Here is a 17,307-nt window from a genome sequence, read left to right on the forward strand (position 1 = left end):
GATCGCAAGTAATGTTAAAGTTAAATACCCTTGATATTTTTTAACTGCAAGATTCTTGGTAATTTATCAATGAGATATTGTTGATGATAAATATTTAAAAATATGTCTTTATATTTAAAAATTAAATATATTTTGACTCACTCAACTCGACTCATAAGTGCTGAGTTTGCTATATACATGCAAGTACTAAAGTTATATTGTCATTAATAGAATGTTTGTTTTATGTTTTAGTATGTAAAAGTAACTAATAAAACAATTGTATTTTGTTCTGGCAGGGGTGAGGAATGGTATCCCAATTGGTGTGAAGGTGAGAATTAATGAACTAAAATAAATAAATAAAAATACAAAACTAATAAAAGAATCTTAATAAGTAGAAGAAGTCGAAAAATAGACGTGTTAGTGTTACATGATTTCTTCGGATTTATACATATATGAATCCAAGGCTAGATCATCTTTTTTTTTTTTCCGAAAGAGTTGGGATGAGCTAGAAACGAACCTTGTTCCTTCATTCAATTCTCTCCAGAGCCACATCTTGTCTTTGAGTCAAAAAGCATCTATGGTTCCGACACACTTTCACGTGAGGATGTGCAATATGAGCTATAATCTTAAGGTCACTCCAGCATGACTCATCTCATAATGGACTAATTTTTGGTAAAAATGATCTTATACTGATCACATATACAATGGTCTTTTAAGTGCCAAATGATCATGAGTTGGACTGCATGAACCAATCAATGATAAAAATACTCATTGACTTGGCCGCTAAGACGCAATTAGGCTAAGACTTGAATCCAAATCATCTTAAATAATGTGTGCCTTGGATTCTGAATTTGAATTTTTATGACCAGGCCAGATTGGGTCTATATTAAACCTGGAACAACCTGGCCCATTGACACCCGGCCATAACCATATATATTTCTTCTTCTAAAATATAGTACTAAACGATTTTGCAGGCTGCTTCAGACTGGCTCTATGTGTATCCAAAAGGGATCCGAGATCTCCTCCTTTACATCAAGAAAAAATATAACAATCCAACCATTTACATTACCGAAAATGGTAAAAATTCGTATCTTTTACTATTAGAAAAAAGACTTTAGACATCAATTTCTTTTAAAAAAACGTCAATTTTGAATCTAAAGTGCATTTTTTGCAAGTGGAGGGATCACGGAAAAAAGTGCAAGATTTTAGACATCAATTTATGTTGAATCTTTTAATGTCGGTTTTGGAAAAATCGGTGTCTAAAAATCGCCTTTTACATGCACTTTTTTCATCTGAAGAATAAACATCACTCTTATAGACTTCCCTTTTTCTCATAGACATCATTTAAAAAGTGATATTTTGTGTTTTAATCCGAAATAATATATATTGAGTTCTTTTGCAGGTGTATCTGAGTTCAATAATGGTACATTGTCTCTAGAGGAAGCTTTGGAGGACAAAATGAGGATAGACTTCTACTATCACCATCTTTTGTTTGTTAATAAAGCTATCAAGTAAGTGTTGAACTTTTAAAAGGATACATATTAGAACCTCCCAAATTTAAAGTATTTTGATTTATTTCTTTTTTGATTAAGAAAAAGATTTAACTATTTTAGAGTTCTTTAATTTTTAACTTAGATTGATAAGGCACCTGATTATATTTTTGCATGGAGTCCAGATTGTTTGCACCTAGGGTGGAGATTGAAAACCCTCCTCCCGCACCTCACCATATACATGCCACATAAACCACAATTCAAGGAAATTTTAAAAATGAGATATTTTAGGCATTAATTCTTTGGCTTGTGACTTTCGTTATTACATGAAAAAGGGATAAATGATACACCAAGGTTTGTCGAATTTAGCAATAATCAACCGACCTTGGAGTTTAATTTACCCTTTTATCACATAGTGTAGTGGCATGTATTGAGGTGTGCAAGGAGGGTTTCAATCCTTCACTTTGGATATATAAGATCTTGCATGCCACAAGGAGGTGCACCCCATATACATAGGTGGTTCTTTTGGCCATGCAACCCATTCCCTCTCTCCGCTTATGTATATAAAGTGATGAAATCAATTATTATCGTAAAAATATATATGTAACTTTTCGGAATTTTACAGGAAAGGTGTCGATTTGAGGGGATATTTTGCATGGTCTCTGTTGGACAACTTCGAATGGGCGGATGGTTACACAGTTCGATTTGGTATCAACTACGTAGATTACAAAAATGGATTGAAGCGTTACCCCAAGCATTCCTCCCTATGGTTTAAGAAATTCCTTCAGAAATAAAACCAACTGGTTTTATTTATCATAATTCGTCTTAATTAAATAAATCGGTCAAGGGATATCTGTAATTGTTTCGCTTCTTTAGCTTACTGTCATGATAATTTATATGTAGAAAAACATGCATGTTGTGATATTTATTATAATAATGAGGCTCGATTATATGGACTTGAGCCGCTCGCTTGGAAATATTTCTTTCAAGAGTTCGAGTTTGATGTGACTTTTTTGCATTAAAAAAAAAAAATTTATATATATATAAAATGAGTAGAGATTATACCCTATTCTTAAATATAAAAAGCATATCTATATATATATATATATATATATATATATATATAATGAATAGAGATTATACCCTATTCTTAAATATAAAAAGCATGATATGTAATATCTTGTCGAATGATGTTTAGGCATGTTAATCATATAGATTTAAATTTTGGCAGACTTATCATCTACACATAAAAATTAAACTTGATTGGTAATGACTTCAATCAAATCATTATATTTGATAGTTTTTCATAGTTAATCATTAGATACCCCATGTTTTCAAACAAATCGCGTGCTCCCTACAAATAATATTTGTATGAGAGACTAACATAAAATGACTTACGTGACTTGGTCTTCAATCTCTAGCTCAAACCCCTACTTGTTAAATTCTAGGGTAATTTTTTTTCCTATTTAATCTGTTTTCAATCTATGGGATTCAATGTTTGTTGAAAACTCTTAATTTTTCTAACAAAGTTATGTACTTTTTTACCTCTCCAAAAATCTTATTTTGTTCTTTATATTTGAAGGTTGAAGGAGATAAAATCTTACAATTAAAGTCATATTTACCTTAAAATATATCATCTTTAAGCTGTTAATTTCTAGGGTAACCTATATTTAAGTTATTTGAGTTCATTGTCAATATCTTGTAGGAACACTTGATTTTTCTACCCAAAAATCCATCATTCCTCTTCTCTGAAATTTTATCTTGGTTTTGACATAGGAAGGTCGAAGAAGATAGAAACTATGGTAAAAAAAATTGAATAATAGATGACTGGTTTTGGGAGAAAATATCGAGGGATTTTCAACCAAAGGTTGAAGATAAGGGACGTCATTTATGTTCATCTAAGAGAAGAAGACCCAGGTAAGGGGGGCATGTCAGTAGTTTGAAAAAACAAGGGACTATCTCTAATATTCATAAAAAAGTGTTGGGGCATGTCTAAATCACCCACAACATACACCAAACATATCCATCAAGAAAATAAAAGATACAAATACTACAAACAAAGCTTTAAACCAAAAGGAAATCAACAAGAGATTCTAATGGCACACACCAAATTTTACTAACAATACACTACTTTTGAATTAATTGGTTGTTTACATATAATTTTGTGTTATAATAAAAAATTGGTTTAATAAAAGTTCTCATAAGCAATTAAACAAAGAAAAAAAACTTTCTTTACTATCTTAGTAAAATTTTAACTCTTACTAATATTCCTTGAGCTCAAATGGATTACTACATCGGCAAGCCAACACCACAACCCTCTAGATTTCATGAAAATATCATATCCAAAAAAATAAAAAATGGACTTAATCCAAGGTGTTGAAAATGAATAACTATTAAAACTTCCCCAAAACTCTCAAATTAAATTAAAATTCAACCATGAAAAATAACAATTTTTTTTTTGTTGAAATATTTGTCTTCGAAGGTGCGCTCAACTACCCTTAGTAAGAGCTGAAATCTTCCCATCAAGATAGTAAGGCTAGTCATACTCATTAAGAAATCGAAAAGAGTAACTTAAGAATAGAGCTTCTAATGCCACACTAACTTTTAATAAGAGCACCCGAAGATGTGTGCTAATTCTTTGCAACATATGAATTGGGGTGCTCTTAGTAAAGGAACGAGTGTTGATGGGTAAAAAAAAATATAGAATGACTGTTCTCACTCTGCCCTCTTTAAATCGTCTGGCCCGTATTATTGTCCTTCACAAAAAAAAAAAAAAAAAAAGAGTCAAAGTGAATATTTTAGGGCTGCACATGGTTCGGGTTGGGGGTAGAATAGAAATTAAATCAAACTTGATCGGTTCGACAAATTTGAAACCCAACCAACTACATCCTATGATCGAACCAACCCAAACAGACATTAAATGCCTTTAAGGTTTTGAAAATGGGTGAAAGTTCTGAACTAAGGATTTGAGTTGCAGTGGTCCGTGGACTAAACATTTTGTAGGGATTGCATCGAGTAGAGAGGGCATTGTGGGTACATTTGGACTTTAAATGAACTGATTTGCTTTTGCAAATCATGGTTTTAAAACTCTGATTTGTTCATTAAAGGTTTATATTTAGGTTGAAATATAACTGGTGAATTCGTAACCATGGAAGATAACTAGTGGATCTTTGAGTTACAGAGAGAGAACCTTTTTCTGATTGACTAATGGTTTTGTTTAACTCAACTTGACAACGTGACTCAAAAACTCACTGAGGTGTCATGCGCAAAGAACCATAGATTACACAACTGCAGATGGCAGGTCAGTTGTGCATCCCCAGGGACATAATCTACAGTTCTTTGCCCATGCCATGTTGGCGAGTTTTTCTTGAGCTACAAAATCAGCACTCTTTTGGATTTTTCGACAAAGATCAAATCTCTAGGGTTTCATTATTTCACTAAAGGGTTTTGTTGCCTTTTGCAGGTTGGCAAATAACAGAAAGATGAAAGAGACGGAAAAAAAAAGACATATATATATATGGGTAGCGATCAATGGCCAACAGTTTGGCAAACATTTTGGCAAACACATTTTTCAAAACATGGGGTTAGAGGTCTTGGAATGGGCTGATTTTTGGTGAGGATGATCTCTATGGTGAGGAGATCATCATCACCAAAAATCAGCCCATCCAAAACTTCTAACCTCATCAAAAATGATTTACAAAAAATGGACGGTTCACATTTTTCAACTTGTAAAATGGGGCTAGAAGTTTTGGAATGAGCTGATTTTTGGTGAGGATGATCTCCTCACCGTAGAGATCATCCTCACCAAAAATCAGCCCATTCCAAGACCTCTAACCCATGTTTTGAAAAAGTGTTTGCCAAAATGTTTGCCAAACTGTTGGCCACGGATAGGGACCCTATATATATATATATATATATATATATATATATATATATATATATAGGGAAATGTTCAGCACCCTAAGTTTTACCACACACTTTAACAAACGTTTTTTGTCCTACATGGTTTAGAAGTTTTGGAATGAGCTGATTTTTGGTGAGGATGATCTCTATGATTAGAAGATCATCCTCCCAAAAATCAGCCCATTCCAAAATGTTTAACCCTATGTTTACACGTTGAAAAATCGTGGACCGTCCATTTTTTGTAAATCAATTTTGATGGGGTTAGAAGTTTTGGAATGAGCTGATTTTTGTGAGGATGATCTCCTCACCATAGAGATCATCCTCACCAAAAATCAGCTCATTCCGAAACTTCTAACCCATATAAGATAAAACGCGTTTGTTAAAGTGTGTGGTAAAACTAAGGGTGGCGAACGGGACCCATATATATATATCAGCACCCTAAGTTTTACCACACTCTTTAACAAATGTGTTTTGTCTTACATGGGTTAGAAGTTCTGGAATAGGCTGATTTTTGGTGAGAATGATCTCTATGGTGAGGAGATCATCCTCACCAAAAATCAGCTCATTCCAAAACTTCTAACCCCATAAAAAATGGTTTACAAAAAACGGACGGTCCACGATTTTTCAACGTGTAAACATGGGGCTAAACATTTCGGAATGGGCTGATTTTGGGGGAGGATGATCTTCTAATCATAGAGATCATCCTCACCAAAAATCAGCCCATTCCAAAACTTCTAACCCATGTAGACAAAAAACGTTTGTTAAAGTGTCTGGTAAAACTTAGGGTGTTGAACATTTCTCATATATATATATTATTTATTATTTAATGAGATTGGTTCGGGTCTATGATTCCCCTAAACTGAGAATCGAATCGAACCAATCCAAATGCCTTCGTTCGATTCGATTCTCGATTTGACGTGATCCATGCAATGTGCACTCCTAGCACTACGTCATAATGCGCCAAAAATGACCGTCCAAGACAGTCGTTTTAAAAAAATACGATTGTCCCTACAGTTGGAAAACGAGTCGTTTTAAAAGGAGTGGTTTTTTAAAAACGACTGTCCAAGGCAGTCGGAAAAAAACGACTCTAAAATAGAGATATAGCGACGGTCAGCGACCGTCGCTATAGGGTATTTTGTTTTTAAAAAAAATTATTTTATACCTGACCCCCTCACATGTTGCTAAATGTTGGAGATACCCCTATGTTTTGACATTGATGACCTACACCCAAACTAATAACATGAAAACCCAAATGCCCCTCATATTCAACTTTCATAAATCTAACTATTTTCAGCCACCTACCATAAATTATTTATTTTTAGAAAGTAAAATCAAACAATAACAACCACAACCTTTTGTATATAACGGCCTAGCGGGTGCTACCACAGCATACAACCACTAGCTTCCATAATGGTTGACCCACAACATTGAACAACGTTGCCCGATTCCCTGATCCCTTGAAAGGAGTTTTACCAAACAAAAGTTCATATAGAAAGATGCCGAAAGTCCACCAATCCACAGCACTCCCATGGGCATCACCTTTGATTATCTCGGGTGCCAAGTATTCATGGGTCCCAACAAATGACATTGACCGAGCCCCAGTTGGCTCCGCAATGAGCTCAGGCAATGGACTGACTTGGTTTCCAAGCTCATTTTTGGGTTTTCGATCTTTTCTTGGATTTGCTGGAGAAGAGACGGGGAGAGAAGCATGTTGTGGGGGCTACACAGGATGGCTGGATACAAGATGGCTCACTGCAAGCTGGTTGAACACAATAAACAGGGTTCTTCCGGAAGGGTTCAAACTCAAGGGAAGAAGATTTGACAGTAGTTGGGCTGACACTGCATCGAAGGGAGAGGTCAAAGTTGGATAGCATTATGTGTCCATCTTCCCTAACGAGAACATTTTCTGGTTTGACGTCGCGATAGACAATCCCAAGCATGTGAAGGTACTCCAAAGAAAGGAGGACCTCTGCTACATAAAACCTGCATGTTGGGAACAGTTGCACGTCAAACAACGACAAATGTTTCATAAAATAATTTATGGTGAATCTGTTACAGAGCTTAGCATGCTCAGCTGCTAGCTTGCATAGATGAGTGGCAAGGCATTAATGGTGGTTTATGCTCAGTTTCTATCTTGCATAGAAGAGGCTTCATGTATGCAATCTAAATTCAAGGTTACTCCTGTGTGAAACCATTTAAATTCTTCAGATCTTAGATTATACAAATGCCAACTTCCATCTATAACAATATTTTCTATTCTATTAGTACCACAGTGATTCATTATCAATGATAGTTCTCTCGACCTTAAAAAACAAGCTCTTTATTAACTTTAATATTGGAGCCTACATGTTGTAAGATTTAGATTCAATTGATAAGCGTTTCTCCTTCCACCAAAATAAATAAGAAAGTAAGAGAGTTCACTGGTACCTGAAAGTAGTTAATCATAGTCTGGGAGTGGTCACCAAGCTTCCCTCCATATATAACTCTACCCCCTCGTTTCATAAGAAGTAGCTGCATCGAAACCACAGAGATAATTTAAAATAAATTATAATATGGTTGCATATATGAAATTAAACTAAATGATAAGGACCCTATCGATCACCAATCAACACGCTTTCAAGACGGCCATTTGGGTGGCGTCTATATGATCCATTGGAGTGCACCATATGACTTAACCACTATATTCTGAGATTGGGCACTCAAACCCGAGTTTCTTAACTCCGAATACTCAAAAAAACAGAACATGAGGGCCCAATCAAAGGGATGGAGGCATTACTTACATGTTGGGTGCAATAGTCCCCTCCAGTGGCAGCAACTAATGATCGACGCCATACCATATCTTGGGGTAGCCATTGTAATTTTCTTTTGTCATCACCATCACCACCACCACCACCACCCCCCTTTTTGCTATCTTCATCTTAAGTTTACTTCTTACATGGAAGCATGGTGTCTCCAATTTTAGTAGGTACACATATCTTAGATATGGGTTTTGTGTCAACAGTAAGTAGTAGTGATATGAAGCCTTTTAAAACGATTTTTAAAACGAGAATAATGCATATTACAATTTTTTTTAGATGTTGGCAAGGTGCTTCAATGACCTAAAGCGTGGAAAGAGACCAAGAAGACTCAAGTTACGTGATAACAATATACGAGGGGGTGCACAACCATGAAAGCCCTTGTGTTGTGTAATACAACCATAAGCCTTTTATGGTTCCCAACAGCAGGGATTCTGCCACAAACACCCATCTATTACATGTTAAGAAACGATATGCAAGGATTTATTTCCATAAGAATACATCAAAAACTCGAACAAAAACGTGTCCACATGCCCAAATATCTGGGTCATCTGGTTAATGTGGTCCATCCATTTAATTACTTTTATCATACCAATGGGATGTTCTTATAGCCCAAACACTTTGGCTTCAAAAAAGGCCTACCAAAGTTCGAGACCCATCATCAGTAACAAACAACAATGCCATAGTTGGCAAATAATAAAACATGTATTATTTCATTTTTATTTCTTTTTTTCTTCCAAATCTAGAAAAGGAAGAAAAAAGTAAAAGCAAAAAATCTATATTTAACTAGATTATTAACCTCAAAGAAAATCAGTTCAAAGTTTTCCCTTGATGCTAATAAGCATATGGAGTTCAATTCAACACTACCTCAGAGATTAATGTAGAAATAATGCTGAACCATCACTCAGAACAATACTTAACCTAAAGAATTCAACATCACACACCTTCATCAATTTCCACACACATACACATGAATCCACTAAAGCAGATGATCTAAAAGCTTACCAAAGGGAGTGCATCAATGAAATAGTTGTAAATTGTATCAAGAGGACGCATATTGTAATCCGCTAGAGTACAAATAGCAGCCAGATGGATCATCTACAAAATAACGTTATTCTCACTGAAATTTTCTGTTGCAATTTGGAGCTGTCGCAATGAAAATTTTCTCAATTGTCCGAAGAAAATTTTGCATTCGTCTTCAACTGTTATATAAAACGCAGAGGTTTAGGAAAAAAAAAGTATGGAAACATCATAATGGACTAATTTTGAAGTAATATTGTGAAAATGCAGTTAATATAATATAAAATTTTCACCCGACACTTCCTTAATTCAAAAAAAAAAAAACCCCACTAAAGTTGACTAGAAAACCCATAATGACATTTATTATTTTTTCGAAGAAATTATTGTAATGTATCACTCAACGAAGGACCATATAGCTGACCACTAAACTCAGGTCCATACCATCATGATAATAGCAATGAGGACATCACACTCTTAACATGTAAGCATTCACATGTGCTTATTGATTAAGAACACATTTAACATAACTTTAATAAAAATAAAATGACATTAAAAAGAGATGTGTAATAGATTTACTTAAACATTGAAACTGAAAACAGTTGTGTTGGTATTCTCCCAATAAAGCTGTTGGATGAAAGATCCCTGTGAGCATTAAAACTCATAATTACTACGAATGCAAGAATATTGCACAAGAGGAGCAACGATTAAACAAGACCGACAGTAAGATAGAAGGTACACAGTTTCTTACAATTCCACTAATCCAGAAATATTTGTGATTGAATCAGGAATAGATCCACTTAAGTTGTTCCCACTTATTACCCTGGATTAAAAGCAATATGAACTTTAGACCAGAAAGAAACTGAAATATACAGTAAAAATTGAAGAGAGAAGAATTAGCCTCGCTAACACTTGCAATAGCATTCACGTAGGTTCAAGATTACATAAATCCGTTCAATGGCTTATAACAGCACAGGAGATAACAAAGGAGCCAACTACACTTAACATAAAGCCCGAAAAGACAACTAGACGGTAACTTGATCCTCCTACATCATTTATTGAACTAGAAAATAGGTATCAAATTTTCCCGGCATGGATAGATTCATAGAGTGACTAACTTTGGATAGGGCCTTTGTAAGACTATTTGCAACATGTTCCCTTGAATTCTTGTAGACTATAAATTGGTGACTTCAACAACTTGCACTTCTCAAATGACAATCCACTCCAAAAATTTCCTATAACACGTCTAGAATTATCCTAGCTCTACTCTTGATACATGCGACAAACTCTTGGAGTTTTCTATATTCTTTGGTTAATGATAATAAAAAGGGAAAAAAAGGAGAGAAAAATTATCTATCAAACAGTTATGCTAGTAGCTATGCAGGTGAAGTTTAGCTAAATTTCCTTAATGGGCCGTGGAAATGTAAGAGATTGTAAGGGACCAAACTACCATCAACATAAAACCAAAAGTCAAACAGACAGTATATTACATTCTCTTATATATTCACTTAAGTTTTCTTAACTAAATTTACTCTTTTGTCTAGTTCAGATGTTTGAGATACAAAGGAAAAGCTTGCAACATAACCAAAACAATCGTAGCGAAGGCCAACATGTAGTTTCCTGAATATTTTGGTGAAGAATGACACATTTTAAACATTTTTCTATGCCAAAATCATTTTCCAGAAAACTACATGCTGCAAACCAAACAGAACCTACATATATGAAATGGGTGATCATATAAGTTTCAGTGTCTGAAGTTCAAATTTAAAAGAAACAGAGCAAAAGGCTTACAAATGTTTTAAATTGGAAAGTTGACCCCAAGTAGTAGGCATAGACCCACGGAAACTATTGTTAGCCAGATTCAAGTTTTCTAGGTGTGCCATACTGCCAAGGTAATCAGGTAATACACCATAAAGATGATTATTCTGTAATTCCCTGCACAAAGTTGATGATAAATTTTCATTAATTAAGTACTATAGAACTACAAATTGTACTTGAGAAACAAACCATTGACACAAAACTGAACAATTCTACAATGGTTGAACTTAGTTTTAATATCAGCCAGCACATTTCAAAGCAAACAAAATTTACTCAGTTAGAAAGAAGTATCTTCCGTTAAGTACAAGAATATTGAATAAATACAACCCATAATATAAGAAATGCTACTACATCAGGAAGAGAACTTACAAGCTAACCAAGAACTTCAGTTTGGTAATTGAAGGTGAAAGAGTTCCAGAAAATCCCTTTGATGCCAAACTCCTGCAAATGGGGCATTCAGAAACTAAATGTACTGTAAAATATGCACAAATTGAGACCATAAAGGCAAATAGGCAATGTCAATTAAATATGAACGGGAGATGCAACCATTGTTGTCCACTTGCCAGCAAGCTTACTGAATGTTGGAATCATGAATGCTTTTGAAATTAATATGGAAGTAAGAAGGATGCACTTACAGGGCTACGACATTTCCATTCCTACAAGTGACATAAGACCAACTAAAGCATGGGTTCACAAAGTTAACATTCCAATCAGTAATTCTCTTATCTGAATCATTCATGGCTTTTAAAAGCTCAATTAAAGCTTCACCTGAAACATTAGCAAACAAGAAAAAAAATACAACACCATCCATCAAGTAGAGTCAAAATGTCTAATAAGATGGATATGTAATAAATAGGCAGTTATGACTATCATTGCTTTTGGTGCAAGTGAAAACTATAATATGAAATGTTTTTTAATCTGAAGTATATTTTAAGGAGGCCTTTTGTGCTTTCTTAGATATTTCCATGGTTATAGGTATGAAAAATATACGAGCAGGACTAGACAGGGTAAAGGAAAATTTTGATGTCTGATCATAGATGATGTGATGTGAGTGTTATGAGATATCAAGATTACTATCCGAATGACTAAGAAGACATTATTTCTCTCTTCCCCTCCCTTCTGTCAAATTTCAAAAACATTGTGGGCATGAGATTGTTATGTTACTCAATTATTAAGAAGTTTTACTTGCTAAAATCATTTCTGGGAATGGATTCTATTTAACTATTATACTAGTTATCTTATTTCCTCTTAATGCATTCATGACAGGATCGAACAAGGGATGTCACAGCCTCAAAATGTCGTTGTCTCAATCTCCATCCCTCTGGGCCTGTATTTCTGCACAATTTATGCACCTTAAAACTTACTAGAAATTCATGAAACAGGATTTGGAAGTAAAAAATCACAAATCCATTACTCCGAATCTAAAAGTGAAGGATGATATTAAGAATATAATTAGTATTTAAAAAGTGTTTGCAAACTTTTATAGTTTGGTACTTTAGTTACTAGAAAAGTTTATTAGTCTTTATTAGGAGAAATGTCCTACATTTAAACCAAATGAACAAAGTCAATAAGAACATGGAGAAAATCCAACCAACCCATGAAAATGTCCTACATTTTGAAACAGTTATTTTTGACATTTGGGAAGTGTAATTGGGCAGCATACCTAATGTCTGATTGATCTAAATGCATGAAAGTATAATCAAAGAAAGAATGAACCAAAAAATCATTTTCTATTGCATGGAACACCTCAAATCATATGAAGAGAAGATCTGCATGAACCAAGTACAGAATTCTTCTCATAGCGCTCATGGGCTTCCATTGTTATCATACCATCCACAATCATTAAATCATATTGGCATTGGAACTACCCGTCAAGGTCCAGGTTTAGAAAATTCAAGAGGAAGCAACAAGGATCTGTGAGTTTCCTTTTTTTTTTTTTTTTTTCTTTTCGTAGTATTTTTTCTTCTTTCCTTTTTTCGAAAAGGAATGGAACAATTGAACGCATTGTCAAATAGTTAAAGAGTTATAGGTAATGTCAATTGTTATATAAGCAATGAATAATAGTTAAAGAATTATAGGTAATGTCAATTGTTATATAAGCAATGAATATGGATAATCCTACTATGCAACAATACTAGTTATCTATTAATTTTATGGTAACAAACAGCCAATGCATCATCATAACCACTACGCTTCGTAACTTCACTTTGTAATGCAATTTAAATCATGAAATTAATCTAGATAGGCAAGTAAGACCTAATATGCCCCACTTATGCATTATATATGCACAATAGAGAAGGTTTCAACCTATTGCAAGATCCCAAGTCTTTAAACAGCATCAGCACACATGTATGCCAGTTCTGCATATCTGTATAGACAAGAGTTTACCCGTGCTGTAGGCACGGGCATCCTCTTCGGGGTTAAGTAAAACCACACAAAACAAATAGAAAACCCCAACTCGAGATTGTACAAGAGCTTGAGAAATAATTTTCACCTCCCCATGATCTTCATGAGCATCTTGACCATAAATTGTTAGAGTTGAACAGGTAGAGAGTGGCAAATTTTGAGTTTCAAATTCATCTCCATTGTTCCAGTTGTCACTCCATAAGTGAAATAGGTTATGAAGAAGCAGAGTTGGGTGACAAATGAAAACATGACTCATGGAAAAACACATGATCCCAACTTTTAAAATACGAAATCCAATGGTAGGGTTTTATCATAGGGATATGTATAATTGGCATAAGTATAAACCCTGACCATTGGATTTTGTGTTTCAACGGTCAGGATTATGTGTTTTTCACACATGCATGCGCACCCACATATACACACACAAGTTTTATTAATTACAATTTTGAAAAAAACTGAAGAACTCACCATTTCTCAAACCCAAAATTTTATCCACCTAGATTCATAGCATGTTTAAGAAAGACAGACCTCAATAACTACTCATCGAGGCATCCCTTCCAAAGTGGGGGAAAATCTAGACTTTAAAAAAGAAATATTGTAGTTGAAAACAAGAAAATCAGTGCTGATATATTACTACAAGATTATTACTGAATACCCCTCAATGAACCACAATTTCAAAGAATCTCTTCAAATCACATGCAACTAAATCATTACACTATGCCATACATTTGACATGATGTGGACAATGGGCCTTCCCACATGGTCAATACAGCTGGTTATCTATCAGATGGGGAGTCTACATTAATCATGTCAGTCCTTCACATAGAAAGAAAAGTCCACCACCCCTGTACTGTGGTATGGATTGCCACTCCATAAACCTTTTCCCTTTTTTGAATCAACAATTTGCTAAATTATATATCTCGATAAAACATAACCCATACAATATACGAAATAGAAAAGGGAGAATATGATCACTTTAATATCAAATATAATCAAGACTATTACGTAACAACATCACAAAAACACTATTTTTTCACTTATTTCTCTAGATCATCACCAGAGACTAAATAACACTCGATCAATCAAATGCTAAAAAGGCAAGGAAACTAATCATTTCACAATTTTCACATGACAATTATTGCTCAATCTCCACAACAAATACCAACTCTACTACAATTCATTTTAGGAGATGGGTTTTCTCAATAGACAACAAAAATCTTGACTAAAGTGGCAAAGTATTTTTAATTGTTGTTGCTGAGGCACCGGATGGCCGGACCCAAAGTGTTCGACACATTTCTCCACCTCACCATCTACCTAGTAATTTTTTTAAATGGTATAAGGGGCCAATGAGGGACCCCCATGGCATCTGGAACCTGAGTGGGCATCTTTAAAGTCTGTACCTCTTCCACTTCCTGTGAGTTCTAAAAAAAATCTTATTCTACCTATTAAACAGAATGGAAAACTAGACACAAATTACCTAGAAATGTAGTTAGAAATATCCGAAGTTCAAATTTTCCTGATTGTTTGCCAAAAGTTACTATTTTTACACAAATTACCTAGAAATGTAGTTACAACTATGTCAACTTTCATGTCTATCTTCATGTGTTATTGTATGAAGTTTTAAGTGCATATACATCTTCAGGACAAACAACTAAGGGAAGGGTCAACAAAACGTGTTGAAACAGAGATTTTGATTGAGCATAAGAAGAAAGAGCGAGAAGCAGCAAAGAAGGGGAAACAATCATTTTATCTCAAGAAATGTATATTTCCATCTCTCCCTTCTCATATATCTGCTATAACTTAAAAGCTCACTGATGTGGCAGAGTTTTACTCTCCGATTATTGCTGACTGACCTGTCCTCAAATTTTAGAATAAGTCTTCATTAATGACAACACTGAAGAGTTTTACTCTCCGATTATTGCTGATATGACGGTCTGAGTTTGCGTAGCTTGTACTTATACTTACATTGATTGCTAGCTAAAAGAATATATATATCTATATATATATATATATATATATATATATATTTGAATGTTAGTCTTTACATGTAATGTAGAAGTCTAGGGTCTTGGATTGTCCTTGTTGTAAATCCGGGCCCAATGACCTAGTATACTAGGTGAGGTTAGAGGAGAGAGAAGGGAAAGAGGAACCCATGTATATAGCGGAATTTCACTTTTTACTATTTACTAGTCTCCGTAAAACCCATATTGGACAAATATTGAATTTTTTTTATCCGAGTTTTTGGATGAAATTTAAAGGGCTATGGTGTTGGATTGTTAATGTGGTAATCCATTTTAAGCAAAACGACCAATGGATTTTAGGTATTTGCTGGGTTGATTCTAGTTCCAAGGGTCTAATACCCGAATCCAAAATCGATCAGAATTGAAACTGATGTTTAAATTTGGGTCCGATTATGGGTATACATGGAACCAACTCAAATCCAACCCATTGACACCCCATGTTTTGGATAACACTAGGGGTGCAACTTGGCCCGATTCAAACTGAGAACCGAACCAAACCGATAGCGTTAGGGTGATTTGGTTTGGTTTGGAAGTTCCAGGTTACGAAAATGGAGAACCGATCAATTTGGTTCGATTCTCGGATCAAGCTTGTATAGAACCGAACCAAACCGAGAATTGAATCCCTATGCAATAATAAATATATATATGTATATAATAATAATTATAAATTATTTTAGGAGTTAGGACATAGATTAGTCATCTTTTATGAATAAACTAATGACTTTTTATGGATAAATTTATGATTTATTGTATGAAATTTTATGTTTGTTCTGTCATTAAAAAATATTACTTACAATTTATAGAATATTTGCAATCCGTAGAATCAAACCGACTTTAATTTGGTTTGGGTTGGTTTGGTTCCAATAGAATTTGGATTGGTTTTGATTCTTATTTAGTGAAACCGACCTATGTCGGTTTGGTTCCAATTTTACCTCAAATCGAATCAAACCGAACCAAGTTGCACCCCTAAATAACACAACTCCCACTAGTTTTGGATAACACGACTCCTTAAAAAATAGGAGATTGTTGAGAAGATTCATTTACATCCAATCATTGGTTAACAACCCCCAACCTTAAATTGGAATTGGACATTTTAGTCATTATCCGCTGTTGTTATCTATTACAATAGCTATAAATCTTAGGTGCCGTTTGTTAAACTGAAAAAAATAAGTGCTGAATAACATTAAGCGCTGAATTTAAGTGCTGAAAAAGTTATTTGTTTAAATGCTGAATCATGTTTGTTACATATTACTGAAGCTGGTAAATTGTCATTGTTTCCCTTACAATCATATTATATATTGTTTGCATGTTTCAAATGCCTATTTCTTATCAAACACAATAAAATATATTATTTTTTATAAAATTAAAATACAATTCATTTTTAAATAATAAATAATACTCAAATCTTCAATTTATAAATAATAATTTCTATTTATAAAAGCCCACAAATTTCGAATTAAAAATTATAATGTCATACAAGTCACCAAAATTTGAAATCAACATTAAAATAACTTAATTTTGGATGAATAATTTTCGGTGGAAATGAAGGATGTGTAATTATAAAAGTACTCTATGAATTAATAAGGGCAACCTACACCATAACCAATTTTTTTTGTTTTGTTTTATATGTGTTAAAGTTTTTGGAATGAGCAAATTTTTAGTGAGGATGGTCTATATGGTCTAGAGATCATTCTCACCAAAAATCAATCAATTTTGAAACTTCTAATTCGTCAAAAATAGTTTTCAAAAAAAAAAAAATGGACGATTTACGATTTTTGAACTTATTTTAATAGGATTAAAAGTTTCAGGATGTGTTGATTTTTGGTAAGGATGATCTCCTCATTGTAGAGATCATCATCATCAAAAATCAATTTATTC

The 17,307-nt window shown here is 34.0% G+C and overlaps 1 protein-coding gene, 1 long non-coding RNA gene and 1 pseudogene across 9 annotated transcripts; 1 reads left to right on the top strand and 2 right to left on the bottom strand.

The window, feature by feature from the left end:
• Window positions 1–262: 262 nt before the first annotated feature.
• LOC147381335 (uncharacterized) lies at window positions 263–1,427 on the top strand. The gene is made up of 3 exons (XR_015174651.1): window positions 263–307; window positions 954–1,056; window positions 1,382–1,427. It is a non-coding gene; the product is annotated as an uncharacterized LOC147381335 (long non-coding RNA).
• Window positions 1,428–6,726: 5,299 nt separating this feature from the next.
• On the bottom strand, window positions 6,727–7,889 carry LOC147381336 (serine/threonine-protein kinase D6PKL2 pseudogene; annotated as a pseudogene).
• On the bottom strand, window positions 7,218–11,828 carry LOC147381337 (uncharacterized). 8 transcript variants are annotated; one of them, XM_086430571.1, is made up of 9 exons: window positions 11,638–11,828; window positions 11,372–11,443; window positions 10,976–11,119; window positions 9,936–10,007; window positions 9,764–9,829; window positions 9,173–9,369; window positions 9,035–9,088; window positions 7,800–7,883; window positions 7,218–7,355 (listed from the first exon to the last, which is right to left on the bottom strand). In XM_086430571.1, exons 1-6 carry the CDS (start codon window positions 11,811–11,813, stop codon window positions 9,366–9,368), a joined length of 534 nt encoding a protein of 177 aa, XP_086286697.1. In that variant the 5' UTR covers window positions 11,814–11,828; the 3' UTR covers window positions 7,218–7,355; window positions 7,800–7,883; window positions 9,035–9,088; window positions 9,173–9,365. The 8 variants fall into 8 exon arrangements, with proteins under 8 accessions (XP_086286697.1, XP_086286696.1, XP_086286694.1 ...); XM_086430570.1 differs by lacking the exon at window positions 9,035–9,088; XM_086430568.1 differs by having other exon boundaries at window positions 7,800–9,088.
• Window positions 11,829–17,307: the final 5,479 nt, after the last annotated feature.

The sequence above is a fragment of the Akebia trifoliata genome, unplaced genomic scaffold, assembly GCF_017979445.1.
Source record: "Akebia trifoliata isolate Shusen 1 unplaced genomic scaffold, ASM1797944v1 Contig00564, whole genome shotgun sequence".
NCBI classification, from domain to species: domain Eukaryota; kingdom Viridiplantae; phylum Streptophyta; class Magnoliopsida; order Ranunculales; family Lardizabalaceae; genus Akebia; species Akebia trifoliata.

What these genes read in the sequence shown, in the direction of transcription:
- LOC147381337 (XM_086430570.1), bottom strand. Translation starts at nt 11,813, where the DNA reads ATGGATGGTGTTGTATTTTTTTTCTTGTTTGCTAATGTTTCAGGTGAA. An exon ending in AATGGAAATGTCGTAGCCCT is followed by an intron (nt 11,444 to 11,637) that starts GTAAGTGCATCC and finishes CCCCATTTGCAG; the next exon opens with GAGTTTGGCATCAAAGGGAT. An exon ending in CTGAAGTTCTTGGTTAGCTT is followed by an intron (nt 11,120 to 11,371) that starts GTAAGTTCTCTT and finishes AACTTTGTGCAG; the next exon opens with GGAATTACAGAATAATCATC.